We start from the raw sequence: 15,545 nt of genomic DNA on the forward strand, positions 1-15,545 counted from the left end.
AAAACATAACAAACTAACATTTTCCGCGGTAGTTTTTCTCTCGCAAACAAACAACAATGAGTTTGTCTATCGCCTGAGACACACAAACACTATTAAATAAATTAAAAACTCAGTTCCATTCCAGTTTCAAATCAGGTCATATTTACAACAAACAGTCGAGCAGTTGCAAATCAGTTTCAAAAAGTGCTCGAAAAATAAAACTACAACTCTGCGGTGCGAACTGGTAGTTTCAGTTTCAGTTTGATCTAGAAACACGCCATACAAAACCCAACAGCATTGCGACCGGCCTAAGCCGTTCTGGATATTGATTATTAAATTCAATCCAAAATTTTAAAATTCAAGCCTCGGTCCCACGGAGCGCTCGATAACTCCTGACAAAAGGTCGAAAGGGCAAAAGGTTGAAGAGTGAAGAGGGAAAGAGGAAGAAGGGAGGGGAATAAGGAAAAAAGGATGAACGAAGAAGGTAGAAATAAGAAGGAAGAAGGAATAAAATTGAAGAATGAAAAAGGTAGAAGTAAGATAAAAAACCCAGATTAATCCACCTAGCGGTGATGGTGCCTTTCTCGACCTTCGTAAAATGTGTTTGCTTGAAAGTAGATGAGCTAGTAGCTAGGAGTAAAAAAGAAAAACTTCTTTGTCCGATCTACGAAAATCGGATTATTTTAAGCAAAGATATTGTAGATCCAGTTGAAAACGCGAGATCTCGGTTCGATTTTCAACTTGATCTACAATATGCTAATAAGAATTTCTACATTTTTTTTCCTTTTCCAATCTTTTTTCCAATCTGTTTTATGTTACCCAGTTATATATTTTAAGGATGTTTGGATGTTTGTTAAACTGAAGCTCTGACTATACAAAAAGAAAACGAAAATGTCATTCCCATCAAGCGAGCGGAGGGCAATATTTGTTATGATATAAATCTCATGACCGTCCTTCTGCCAATCTCCCGTATGAAGAGGGAAGTGTATCAGTGTGGAATCATCCGATAGTTCGTTTTCGGAGAGAAATTATAGCCTTTCTGTACAACTTTGTAGCACAAGAAAGGCAAAAAGTATTTTGGCCATAATTTCTAAGGTAATAGTCCAAGCTGGCCAATTTTCTATAGAAAATAATAGAATAGGATTCCGCGTCCATCAATCGATTGAGAGTAAGTGCATTAAACATGATCTAGACTTTTTACGCGCTTTTTATAACATAAAGCATTTTGGCCATAATTTTTGTGCCCATAGTCCGATCTTCCAAATTTTCAATAGAAAACAATACGACAGGATCCCGCGTCGAATGGAATTTGTTGCAAGTAAATCGGTTGAGGATAAGTCCCAAAAAAGTGAGCTAAACTTTTCGCACTTTTGGTGCGCGCACCGCACACACATGCATACACACACAGAGACATCATCTCAGTTCATCGAGCTGAGTCGATTGGTATATAACACTATGGGTCTCCAGGCCTTCTGTAAAAGTTTGGTTTTGGAGCGAACATATAGCCTTTTCGTATACTTTGTAGACAAAAGGCAAAAATGGTGTTTTGGCCATAACTTCCGATCCCATATTTCGATCTGGCCAATGTTCAATAGGCCACATTGGGACAGGATTATGCGCCGAATCCAACTTGTTGCGAGCAAATAATCTGAAGATAAATGCCGAAAAATGAGTGACATTCTTTACGCGATTTTTTCTTAAAATTTTGCATTTTAGCCATAACTGGACAATTTTCAATAGGAAACAATGGGACAGGAATCTGCGTCGAATGCAACTTGTTGCGTGTAAATCGATCAAGGTTAGGTGTCCGAAAAATAGGTGACATTTTTTTTGTGATTTTTCTATTAAAAAAAGGTAGTTTGGCCATAACTTCCGATCCCATAGTCCGACCTGGTCAATTTTCAATAGGAAACAATGGGAAAGGATTCTGCGTCGAATGCAACTTGTTGCGAGCAAATCGGTTGAGGATAAGTGCCCGAAAAATGAGTGACATTTTTTACGCGGTTTTTACGTATAAATTTGTATTTTGGCCATAACTTCCGATCCCATAGTCCGACCTGGCCAATTTTCAATAGGAAACAATGGGAAAGGATTCTGCGTTGAATGTAATTTGTTGCGAGCAAATCGGTTGAGGATAAGTGCCCGAAAAATGAGTGACATTTTTTACGCGATTTTTACGTATAAATTTGTATTTTGGCCATAATTTCCGATCCCATAGTCCGACCTGGCCAATTTTCAATAGGAAACAATGGGAAAGGATTCTGCGTCGAATGCAATTTGTTGCGAGCAAATCGGTTGAGGATAAGTGCTCGAAAAATGAGTGACATTTGTTACGCGATTTTTTTATATGAATTTGTATTTTGGCCATAACTTTTGACCACATAGTCCGACTTGGCCAATTCTCAATAGGAATCAATGGGAAAGGATTCTGCGTCGAATGCAATTTGTTGCGAGCAAATCGGTTGAGGATAAGTGCCCGAAAAATGAGTGACATTTTTACGCGGTTTTACGTATAAATTTGTATTTTGGCCATAACTTCCGATCCCATAGTCCGACCTGGCCAATTTTCAATAGGAAACATTGGGAAAAGGATTTTGCGTCGAATGCAATTTGTTGCAAGCAAATCGGTTGAGGATAAGTGCCCGAAAAATGAGTGACATTTTTTACGCAGTTTTTACGTATAAATTTGTATTTTGGCCATAACTTCCGATCCCATAGTCCGACCTGACCAATTTTCAATAAGAAACAATGGGAAAGGATTCTGCGTCGAATGCAATTTGTTGCAAGCAAATCGGTTGAGGATAAGTGCCCGAAAAATGAGTGACATTTTTTGCGTCGTTTTGTGCGCACACACACACACACATACACACACACACAGACATCACCTCAATTCGTCGAACTGAGTCGATTGGTATATAACTTGTTGCGAGCAAATCGGTTGAGGATAAGTGCCCGAAAAATGAGTGACATTTTTTACGCGGTTTTTACGTATAAATTTGTATTTTGGCCATAACTTCCGATCCCATAGTCCGACCTGGCCAATTTTCAATAGGAAACAATGGGAAAGGATTCTGCGTTGAATGTAATTTGTTGCGAGCAAATCGGTTGAGGATAAGTGCCCGAAAAATGAGTGACATTTTTTACGCGATTTTTACGTATAAATTTGTATTTTGGCCATAATTTCCGATCCCATAGTCCGACCTGGCCAATTTTCAATAGGAAACAATGTGAAAGGATTCTGCGTCGAATGTAATTTGTTGCGAGCAAATCGGTTGAGGATAAGTGCCCGAAAAATGAATGACATTTTTTACGCGGTTTTTACGTATAAATTTGTATTTTGGCCATAATTTCCGAACCCATAGTCCGACCTGGCCAATTTTCAATAGGAAACAATGGGAAAGGATTCTGCGTCGAATGCAATTTGTTGCGAGCAAATCGGTTGAGGATAAGTGCTCGAAATATGAGTGACATTTTTTACGCGATTTTTACGTATAAATTTGTATTTTGGCCATAACTTCCGATCCCATAGTCCGACCTGGCCAATTCTCAATAGGAAACAATGGGAAAGGATTCTGCGTCGAATGTAATTTGTTGCGAGCAAATCGGTTGAGGATAAGTGCCCGAAAAATGAGTGACATTTTTTACGCGGTTTTTACGTATAAATTTGTATTTTGGCCATAACTTCCGATCCCATAGTCCGACCTGGCCAATTTTCAATAGGAAACATTGGGAAAGGATTTTGCGTCGAATGCAATTTGTTGCAAGCAAATCGGTTGAGGATAAGTGCCCGAAAAATGAGTGACATTTTTTACGCAGTTTTTACGTATAAATTTGTATTTTGGCCATAACTTCCGATCCCATAGTCCGACCTGACCAATTTTCAATAGGAAACAATGGGAAAGGATTCTGCGTCGAATGCAATTTGTTGCAAGCAAATCGGTTGAGGATAAGTGCCCGAAAATGAGTGACATTTTTTGCGTGGTGTTGTGCGCGCACACACACACACACACACATACACACACACACACACACACACACACACACACACACAGACATCACCTCAATTCGTCGAACTGAGTCGATTGGTATATAATACTATGGGTCTCCGGGCCTTCTATAAAAAGTTTGTTTTTGGAGCGATCATATAGCCTTTACCGTATACTTAGTATACGAGAAAGGCAAAAAGGAATTATGTGGAAGAGTGAAGGAAAAGAGAGGAAGGAAGAATGTAGAAGCAAGAATTAAGAAGATATAAGGAAAAAGGGAAGAAGCACCTTTCGGCCTTTTGTCCCTCTCGACGTTTTGGCATTCTCGACCATTCGTCACTTCGACCTTTTGTCCCTAACCCATGCGAACAACATCCATCTTACTCCAAACGACTTCTCGGAAGAGTTAGACAAATTGAAGGCCTATATCAAAACATCGAAAAACATGTAGGCCCCAGACTACAACAACATACTAAATCTCGAGCTAAGCACATGAGTGCTCCGATTTTCGAGCACATTTCGCTGATCTACGTCTCAGCTACTTCTTCATCGTCCTGGAAGTCAGTCAAAGTCATCTCCATCTTTTCTATCCCAAAAGTTATCGTCCCTTCAGCTTCCTTTTAGGATTATCCAAACTACTTGGGAAAGCGATTCATCGCTGGCTACTTGAGTCTGCCGAAAATCGTAGCATCTTGCTAGAGGAACAGTTTGAATTCCAATGCAGCCATCAATATCAAGTCTATCTCTGAAACATCAATCATAGCCTTGCTCGATTTCGAGAAGGCAATCGTCCGAGTGTACAAACTACAACGCTACAATCGTCCCCAGCTACCTGGTGAAAATCATCAACAGCTGTCTGTCGGCAAGAACATTCCGGGTCTCAATCAGCGGAGCGAGTTCCAATGCACACGACACCATCGCAGGCGTCAGATTTGTTTGCTTTTATCTCTGTCACTCTTACCCGCATTGTCGTGTTAAATGTTAGGTCATCCAAGAGCTTCTTGGCTACAGACCTACAAATCAACGAGCGTAGCGATGAACTTCCAATCAGTAGAAGCATAAGCGGCAAGCCAGAGTAAACGCGACGAGCGATGCGACACGACGCGTTTACTCTGGCTTGCCCCTAAGTAGTAGAACACTAGTGGCGTTGTAGTCATTTAAATTATTTTGCCAAATTATGCTTCAACAAGCAACAATTGGTCATAATTTATACATCATGTTGTAGTGCATTTCACTAGAAACATCGGTTTGACACTTGTAGTACCGGTACTTTGGCTGCCAGGTTTCGATTTATTTTGCTAAACAATTCCAGAAGAAATTTCTTGGTTTCCCTGAAATAATTTCCGAAAGAAGTCCTGGAGGAAGTTCTGAAGGAATACATGAAGAAATTTCTGAGAGTCTTGAGGAATTTCTGGATTTATCTCCGTAGTAATTTCTAGAGGATTTTCTGAAGAAAACCCTGGAGAAAATTCCGAAGAAAATATCGGAGGAATGTCCTAAGCAATTCTTTAAGAAATTTAAGAATGTCGGTAATTCCTTTAGGGGTTTCTTTGGAAATTGCTCTAGGAAATCGTACCAAGATATATAAATATTCGTCCTGGAATTTTGGAAGGAAATGGCGGAGGTAACTCCGAAGAAATTACTAGATGAATTTCCGAGGGAATGGAATGTCTTATGGACACATGGGAAAATTCCAGTGGAATTGTTAAAATAATTTTCGAACAAATTTTGTAGAAATTTTTAAAAGTATGTTATGAAGTTATCCACCATCCTAGCTTGAGTCTTGGTCTGCATACAGCTCCACTAGGGTGGTTTAAAAAAATCGATTTTGCTCCACAGTGCTCATCTGGTTCTTTACCATGTTCTATGTAGGTTTTCTATTAACCTGGGCTTAATGGGGAAACGTCAATAACAGTATAATGAAAAAATAAATTTCCCCATACTAATTTGCATGCAAACTTGAAACGGCTTGTGCTAAATCAGTTTTAATCCAAATGAGCTCAAATTTCAGGAGGACACTCAGATCATGCTAAAGAATCAGAGAAGCACTGTGGAGCAAAATCGATTTTTTGAACCACCCTAAGCTCCACTCAACAGTACAGTCGAATTTAATTACAATTATTCTGCTTTCAATGCACTGCTGTGTGAAGGGCAAAAAACGGAGGTGGAGGACCCGTAAGCAGATACACTTACGTGGAGCCCGCGAGATAGGGGTCTGTTCGAATATAACATAACGCGAAAAACGTTATTTTTAAGAACCCCCCACTCCCTCGTAACAATATATAACACTTTTCAGAACTACCCCCACCCCTATGCGTAACGCGTAACAAAAGCTGTTTTTTTGAAAAAAAAAATCTTAATTTTAGTAGAATTGGAAGCACGCTACAAAAAAATATTATATTTATGTTATGTATATGTAATGCTATTTCAAAGAATATAAACAATTTTTTGAAATTTCAATATTTTTCTTTATGCATTTACTTTGTTACGCGTAACAATATTTTGAAGGACCCCACCCCCCATATTTTCTGTGACAAATCGTAACAAAAATGAAACAACCCCTCACTCCCTATTTCAACAGTGTAATCTAACAGACCAATAAATAGATTCACAATCCTTTTTTAGCATTTTGAGGGCTGGCTTCTTTGAGGAAGGGCGCATGATATCCAGTATTTTAAAAAGATTTTTTGAAGGAATTCCTTATGGCATTGTCAGAATTGATCTTAGAATAATTTTGAAGGACTTTCCAGAAGAATTGCAAAAGAAATTTCTTAGGGTTCTAAGAAGTTCTGAACCAATTCCTGAAGGAAATTTCAAATAAAAAACCTGTTTTCATTTGTGGAGCTTTTTTGAATGAATACCTGGAGAAATTCCCGATCCTGACGGAACTTTTGAAGGTATACAAGAATGAGTTTCTTGATGGCTTACCGAATTAATTCCAGAATGCATTTCTTATGAAATTATTTAAGGTATTTACGAAAAAAATCTGAAGAATTTTTTGAAAAAACTTTTGAAGTAGATTCCCAAGAAATTCTTGAGAATATCCGAATATCCGCAATCTCGATATTTTGGGAGTTTTTCTTGGCATGTAGTCTTGAATCTAGAGTCAAAACTGAGTTTGTTTTACTACTGTCCGAACTTTCGAAGAAATTCCTGGAGAAATATAGGAATTTCTATGTAAATTCCAATAGCTATTTGTTTGAAAAATCACTTAAAAATTTTGTTTGAAAATTTTCAGGTTTTTTCTTTTATTCCTTCAAGAATTTAGTCGGAAATTCCTCTAGGAATTTCTTCGAAAATCTCTTAAGAAAAACCACCAGGAAATAATTTGAACATTAATCCAGAGATTCCTGCAGAAAACCCTCTGGAAAGGCCTTTTTAATTTGTTTCGGAAATTTCTTTTGAACTTCCTCCTGAAGTGCCTTAGGAAATTCCTTCAGTAAACCATACAAAATTACTGCGAGAATAACTCCGGAAATAATTCTAATTTGGAGGAATTTCTAATGGAATTTTCGAAAAAATTCCAAAGGTATTTGAGTATTGAACTTATTTTCAATTAAAAAAAACTTGAACAAAGGTTTTAAAAAAATGAAGGAATTTACAAAAAAAATTTCCGAAAAATTCCCAAAAGAACTTTTGAAGAGAAAGAATTCTTAAAAGAATTTGAAAAGAAATTTTCGAAGATCTACAGAAATTTCCGAAGGAATGCCCGAAGGAGAAAGTACTAAATAAAAATTTCGATTTAATAAATTTCGAAAGAATACCAAAAATATCTTATATAGTTTTCGAATAAATTCTTTAAGCAATTATTGGGAGAATTTATATTAGAAATTCCTAAAACAAATTCCTGAAAGAGTTTCAAAAAAAAAAATCCTCAATCAAATTCCGAAGGATTTCTCCTAAAGGGATTTCCGAATGTATTCCTAAAACAGTGTCCGTAGGTATTCCTATAGAAATTCTTGAAGATTTTTTTATGGGTATTTTCTAAGGAATTCTTAAAGGAATTTACACAAGAATTCTCAAAGAAGTTTTCAAATGAATTTCTGAAGAAATCCCAAAGACTTCGTAAAGGAATTTCCGAAGCAATCCCAAAAATGATATCCAAGGAAATTCGTGAAGGAACTTTTAGAGAAATTTCAGAAAGAATTTCTGAAGGAATAGCCAAATAAATTTTCAAGGGAATTTTGGGAAGAAGTTCTAAAGGATTTCATTTCAAACTCTGAATTTATTCTTAGATTTCCTTTTTCGAATTTTCTGCGGAATATCTTGAGAAATTTCTAAACGATTTTCTGGATTTATATCCGAAGCACTTGTCAATGCACTTGTGGCTGTGATGCGGCAATCTCCTAGTGGAGGATGTAGTGTAAACTTTTGCTGTGGAGATACCAGCTATAGCTATTAGGATGTTCACCCCCAGTCTGACTGTAGCTAGCAATTGTACAAAAAACACTAAAATTAAAAAAAAAAAAGCATGATAGATAAGCATGATTTCTCAGCTCAAAATTCTTCACGCCGATTCACGCCGCCGCCGCCGCCGCCGAACATGGCTTACGGCGTGATGCCGCCGACGGTGTAAAAATGGTCTTACGCCGCCGCCGTTCACAAATACTTCGGCGCACAGATCTACCTGGCAGAGTACCTCGCCAGCTGGAAAATCTGCATTGACACGGCGAAAACCCAGGTCATCATCTTCCTCACTTCAAATCCTCTAACCATGTTCCGCCTGAGGATTGTAAAATCACCCTCAATGCAGCAGCACAAGTCAGACAAAAATAGTTGCAACAGCTTGATTGTGACTGAATCTGGTCACATATGAGTTGCAGAAATCTAGATGGAACATATGTGCTTCTAGGGTACCTTGACCATCGACAGTGGTGTTGCCTTATTTTTAGGCAACAGATTGACAAAACAGTGACAATGTTTAACGCTTTGTTGAAACTATTGTCTCCTTTTTATCAGCCATCAGCCGTCATTGTTCCTGGAAAATAAGCATGCCGTCTACAAGCAAATCATCCTCCCCGTGATCGAATACGGCATGCTGGTCTGAGAGAGATGCGCCAAATCCTACCATGTAAAACTGTAACAGGTTCAAAATAAATTCCAAAGCAAATTATGAACACCCCTCTCAGTACAAGAACATCTGAGGTCCATCGTCTGACCAGGATGAAAACATTACATGAACGCTTTGATGAGTGCAGGGAGAGGTTCAGGGTTCGTTGCTTACACTCCGAACAGGCATCTATTAGGACGCTTGTACCCAATGAGTTTATCAAATTTAGTTTTAAGTCCTTTACATATATTTATCATGAGGAAAGGAAAAAGGGGGAGGATGTGGCGGGAGGTGTATTTGATAGAAATCGAACAATTCATTATAACTTGGGTCGATTTCTATCAAACCTGATACACAAATTTTTCTTATCTTGAGGAGGCGATTACTTGGGGTTGGAGGGTCATTGGAAAAGGAGGAAGCCGATGCGAAACAATCAATTCATTATAACTTTTAATTGCATGAATAGATTTTAATCAATTTGAAATATATGTTCTTTTATTTAAGGAGACTCTTATAGAGGGTTGGAAGGGTCATCAAGGAAAATGGAGAGGAGGGTATTCTCTAAGAAACGAACAATTTAGTATTAGTGAAAGTTCATGCACCGGAACTAATGCATCAGAAACTAAATCAAACTGGCAATTCCGGGCAAGACCGGGTACATTCAGCTAGTATGTATATCCAACCAGCTGAAAAAGTAAATACGCGTATGAAGTTTTTGATGCTCTCGAAAAAACATCAAAAGTTTTGCTTCTGAAATAAAAATACAAACATTTTGACATAGGGATAAGGGACAAGATTCATTTGGACAGCATTTCCCCTCCATCCCAAAGTTTACTATTAAGCCACATTCCAACCATATTTTTTATCAATTTTGATTGACCATTTGTGCTATGATAAACAAAACAAACGTTTAAACCATTGAGGAGACATTAAACCCTATTTTTGGAGCTTGTCATATGTTATCGAAGCTTGGAACTTTCGGACTAATCAAACCAATGATTGAATGCTGCACAGCTAGCATTAGCTTTCCCGATCACTCTTTTTTATTGACCTTCTTAACTCCATAAGCCTTGATGTAGAAATCAGCAAACATTGCAAACATGAAAATACTCTGAATGGTACCGGCCCAGAACCAATATCGTGGTATACCGCAATCATACTCAAGCAAAGCGGGTCGGCCAAACCAAAACGCCATCGCCACAAACTGTATCATCTGGAAGATGGTAACACATTTCTTCCAGCGTAGATCTTTGGTCCAGTTCGGACGCCACACCGACAGGAAGAAGTAGAAATACATGACCGCATGAACGTAGGTGTTAGCAAGCCCTAGAAGCGAACCATGTCCTCCAGGATAGTTTCGAGCATAGAAAAACGGAGCCATTACCATCATGGCGTGGTGGTACACGTGCAAAAATGATACCTGGTTGTGCTTCTTACGGAGAATGAAGAATACCTGCAACAATAAATTTGAAAGTTACATGAACTCCCGAGTTCGAGGATCAGACTCAGACAGACCGTGTCCACAAGATCGGCCAGTTTCAGTAGGTAATACCGATGAACCAATTGAACTTCCCTCAGTGCGACTTGACTGGTAGATCGATCAACGGGTCGACAATCAAAAGTTAAGTTTATCTCTATCATTACCTTGGTACCCTGTGGAGATATAAAGATTGTGTTATATTGGAAACATGCGTTTCATATATCTTAGGAAACAGCACTTACAAAGTACGCCAAATAGATATTTGCAATAACTTGCAGGATGTTATACACCATTAGGGGTTTTCGAAGATCCAACGGTTTGCGATTAGCCATCAGCTTAGGCCCTAAATTCAACACAAAGTACAGATATACTGCACAAATAGCAAACGATAACCACGGTGGATCCATCAGTAGAAATCCGATAGTTCGAGGATCTGAAACAAAGATTTTTCATTTCATCTTTTTTCCGATTTAATATGAGTTTGAACTTATAACCTTGCGCATCATAAAAAGCTTCTTGGTAGTAATTATATAGGGATCTTATAACGAAAGCCATCTTAATATTCGTCTTAATCAATTTGTCACGAAAAAGCAATTCCTTCTGTTAATGGTGCTATCAATTTCACATACGGTAACACACTATCCAGCGCAATTGAAACATGGAAACTAGTGCAGAAGGTTGCATGACGCTTAATAATGCAATGTGCTAATTTCTGCTCGCTACTTACCGGACGTTGTCGGCTACGGGCACTATGACCTCGAGAGTTTGTAAATTAGTTCGCGCGACATCGCTGGCGCTGTTAACAGGGAATGACACAATAAATAGGACGAGAGACAACACAAACGTTGGGGCTACTTATTAATTGATCCGAGTCTATATGAATAAATATTCGATTAATTCCGCCTCCTTTCTTGAACTCGCCCAGTTGCCCATATCAATCTTGGTATCATCTAACGCCATTTTACTGCTGATAAATTGGAAAGATTCAACATTCTCCAATGTTTTTTTCAGCTACTGTAAAGCTATAAGGAGTCAAGCGAATTGGATTTGTTGGCGTTGATCAGCGATGATAACCCACAGGATTCATGTTGGCGACGCAGTACACTCTGCAAGTAAAAAATGCCTTAAAATCCTTTGAAGTGTCTACTATATTGTAAACTTTTCCCGAAACTCTCAGCGTTCCAACGAAACGGGTTATTCCCACCTCCACGCCGTCTCGTACCTGCCGGATCGGAAGCGAACACCATCTTCGCAGGGTTGCTGTCCGGTATTCTTGCAACATGCCCTGCCCATCGTACCCTTCCGGGTTTAGCTACCTTCTGGATACTGGGTTCCCCACAGAGCTGGGCAGGCTCGTGGTTCATCCTTGGCCGCCACACACCGTCTTCTTGCACACCGCCCAAGATGGTCCTTAGCACCCATCTATCGAATACTCAGAGTGCTTGTAAGTCCCCCTCAAGCATGGTCCAAGTTTCATGTCCGTAGAGGACTACCGGTCTTATGAGCGTTTTGTACATGCCACATTTGGTGCGGGTGTGAATCTTTTTTGACCCCAGTTTCTTCTGGAGCCGGTTCCACAGAAGATGCGCCTTCGTATTTCACGACTATTATAATTATTATCAGCCATTAGCAAGGATCCAAGATAGACGAATCCATCGACCACCTCGACGGAATCCCCGTCCATCGTAACACTGCTTCCCAGGTGGCCCCTGTCGCGGTCGGCTCCGCCCACAAACATGTACTTTGTCTTCGATGCATTTACCACCAGTCCAACTTTTGTTGCTTCACGTTTCAGGCGGGTGTACAGTTCTGCCACCTTTGCAAATGTTCGGCCGACAATATCCATGAAATCCGCGAAACAAATAAATTGACTGTATCTGTTGAAAATCGTACTCCCGCTATTACACCCGACTCTCCGCATGTCACCTTCTAACGCAATATTGAACAACAGGCACGGAAGTCCATCACTTTATCTTAGTCCCCAGCGCGATTCAAATGAACTGAATCTCTGAAGTCCTCTACGAGCATCGTCCAAGTCTCGTGTCCGTAGATGACTACCGGTCTAATAAGCGTTTTGTAGATTGTCAGTTTGGTACTGCGGCGAACTCTATTCGATCGGAGGGTCTTATGGAGTCCAAAGTACGTACGATTTCCAGCAACTATGCGTCTCCGAATTTCTCTGCTGGTATCATTTTCGACAGTCACCAGTGAGTCAAAGTACACAAATTCTTCTACTACCTCGATTTCGTCACCACTGATGCAAACTCGCGGTGGATGGCTCACATTGTCTTCTCTTGAACCTCTTCCTATCATGTATTTCGTCTTCAACGTGTTGATGACTAGTCCGATCCGCTTGACTTCCCTCTTCAGTCTGATGTAGGCTTCCTCCATCTTCTCAAAGTTACGTATGGCACGTATCTATGTCGTCGGCGAAGCCAAATAGCTGGACGGACTTATTGAAAATTGTACCACTCGTGTAAATCCCTGCTCTTCGTATTACCCCTTCCAAAGCGATGTTGAATAGCAGACACGGCGTTCAGCAATGTGATTGCGCGGTAGTTTCTACAATCCAGCTTATCGTCCTTTTTGTAGACGGGACACACGACACCTTCCATCCACTCATGGGGCAAAACTTCCTCCTCCCAAATCTTGGTAATGACCCAGTGCAGCGCTCTAGCCAGTGCCTCACCACCGTGTTTAAATAGCTCTCCTGGTAGTTGGTCAACCCCAGGGGCTTTGTTGTTCTTCAGCTGGCCTATCTCCTTCTGGATTTCCTGGAGATCCGGAGCCGGTAAAATTATGTCCTACACGCGTTCTCCCAGGTCCATCACCATACCGCCATCTTCGTCTGGCACATCGCCATTCAGGTGTTCTTCGTAGTGTTGCCGCCACCTTTGGATCACCTCACGCTCGTTCGTAAGAAGGTTCCCGTTTATGTCCTTACACATATCAGGCTGTGTTTTAGCGTGGTACAATTGCTCCGCCTCTTCTCTTCTCGATCTTCCTGCTGGCGCTTTTTTCTCCGGAAAATCGAGTTTTGTCTGTTCCGCGTCCGTTTATATCGTGCCTCGATCGCCCTCGTGCGGTGTTGCAGCAATCTCGCCCATGCTGCATTCTTCTTTTCCACTAACTACTCACATTCGTCGTCATACCAGTCGTTTCTTTGATCCGGGAGCACCGTGCCAAGTGCAGCGGTTGCGGTGCTACCAATGACGGATCGAATATCTCTCCATCCATCTTCAAAAGACGCTGCGCCTAGCTGCTCTTCCGTTGGGAAGTGTTGTACACCGTCGAGAGTTTTGAGCGCAAGCATACTGCAACGAGGTAGTGGTCAGATTCAATATTCGCACTGCGGTACGTGCGGACGTTCGTTATTTCGGAGAAGAATGTGAGCATCCATCGTAAGTCTGCTCCAGCTGTGCGTATAACTCTTCTTTATCGTCGTCGGGTCTCCCTTCACAGTGCACGTTGATGATGCAACAGTTGAAGAAACGGCCTTTTATCCTCAGCTTGCACATCCCTGCGTTGATTGGCTGCCACCCAACTACGCGTTGGCGCATCTTTCCCAGCACTAAGAAACCGGTTCCCAGCTCGTTGGTGGCGCCACAGCTTTGGTAGAAGGTAGCTGCTCGATGCCCGCTTTTCCACACTTTCTGCCCTGTCAAGCAAATCTCCTGCAGCGCAACGACGTCAAAGTTGCGGGGATGTTATTCATCGTAAATCATCCTGTCGCATCCTGCGAAACCTAGCTACTTGCAGTTCCATGTTCCAAGCTGTCAATCGTGATCCTTTATTCGTCGCCTAGGTCTTTAGGCCTAGGAGAACACAGAACGCCGTCGGGACAAGTTCTGTTATACTCTGGTTTACGAGGTGAACACGCTCCCCGTCATCGCGGAGTTGGCTTCCTACTAAGCGCTCAGGCACACCCTGCGCTTATGAAGTGGGAACCTATAAGTGAAAGGATAATCGTTGCCAGATTTAGAACACGGGTCCGAAACCTTACTATAATCCAATGTTATGCGCCAACCGATGCTGCCGATTTGCAAGACAAAGAGAACTTCTACAGTCAACTCAATGCCGTCGTAGATAAAATTCCGAAGGGTGATATCAAGATCTGTTTGGGCGACTTCAATGCGAAGATCGGATCCGACAACTCGAACCATAAGCGCACTATGGGACGCCATGGTCTCGAAGAATTGAGCGAAAACGGAGAGCTGTTCGCAGAACTTTGTGGTAATAACGACATGGTGATCGGGGGATCGCTTTTCTCTCATCAACCGGTTCACGAGGTCACGTGGGTCTCCCATGTCGGCTTCACAGAAAATCAAATCGACCACATCTGCATCAGCCGAAAATGGAAACGGAGCCTTCTTGATGTACGGAATAAACGTAGTGCCGATATCGCGTCTGATCATCATTTCCTCATCGGCGAAATACGCCTGCGCATTGCGCGGATTCGTCGGCAGGAGGAAAGAGTTGGACGACGATTCAACACACACCGACTGGAAGATGGCACGGTGAAACGGTCCTTCGTTGAAGAACTGCAGACGCGTGCTGCAGATATTCCGGAAGGTGGCAGCGTGGAAGACCAATGGACCGCCATCAAGAATGCCTTCATCGCCACCAGCGAGAACAATCTGGGCGAACTGCGCACCCAGAGAAGACAATGGATCACCGATGAGACCTGGAGGAAGATAGAGGAGCGAAGAGAAGCCAAAGCCGCGATAGAGCGATCGAAAACCAGACGGGACAAGCGAGCTTGGGCAGACTCTCTGGCCGACGAAGGAGAGAGAGCCGCCGCAACCAGGGACATTCGCCTCCTCTACGATATCTCACGACGCTTAAGCGGGGCGAAGATGAATGCAACGATGCCTGTGAAAGACGCGAATGATCAGTTATTGACCGACCCAACTGACCAGCTGAAACGCTGGTTTGAGCACTTCGAACAACTTTTTCAAGTGCCAGCCAGGCCATCACCACCTCGGCATGATCTGCTTAGGATCCGACGTGTAACACGCGTCATTACCGATGCTCCATCACTGCTAGAGAT

The 15,545-nt window shown here is 41.4% G+C and overlaps 1 protein-coding gene across 1 annotated transcript; it reads right to left on the reverse strand.

Annotated features, from left to right (window-relative positions):
* Positions 1-10,014: 10,014 nt before the first annotated feature.
* On the reverse strand, positions 10,015-11,170 carry LOC134219992 (elongation of very long chain fatty acids protein AAEL008004-like). Its single transcript, XM_062698913.1, has 4 exons — positions 10,990-11,170; positions 10,738-10,928; positions 10,531-10,668; positions 10,015-10,468 (listed from the first exon to the last, which is right to left on the reverse strand). The coding sequence occupies exons 1-4, from the start codon at positions 11,048-11,050 to the stop codon at positions 10,049-10,051; spliced, it is 810 nt and encodes a 269-aa protein (XP_062554897.1). The 5' UTR covers positions 11,051-11,170; the 3' UTR covers positions 10,015-10,048.
* Between the last annotated feature and the right edge of the window lie 4,375 nt (positions 11,171-15,545).

Source organism: Armigeres subalbatus, chromosome 3 (genome assembly GCF_024139115.2).
Source record: "Armigeres subalbatus isolate Guangzhou_Male chromosome 3, GZ_Asu_2, whole genome shotgun sequence".
NCBI lineage: Eukaryota > Metazoa > Arthropoda > Insecta > Diptera > Culicidae > Armigeres > Armigeres subalbatus.

Coding starts and splice junctions, on each gene's coding strand:
- LOC134219992 (XM_062698913.1), bottom strand. CDS start 11,050: ATGGCTTTCGTTATAAGATCCCTATATAATTACTACCAAGAAGCTTTT. Junction 10,669..10,737: donor ATATCTATTTGGCGTACTTT/GTAAGTGCTGTT, acceptor ATATCTCCACAG/GGTACCAAGGTAATGATAGA. Junction 10,469..10,530: donor TGGCCGATCTTGTGGACACG/GTCTGTCTGAGT, acceptor TTATTGTTGCAG/GTATTCTTCATTCTCCGTAA.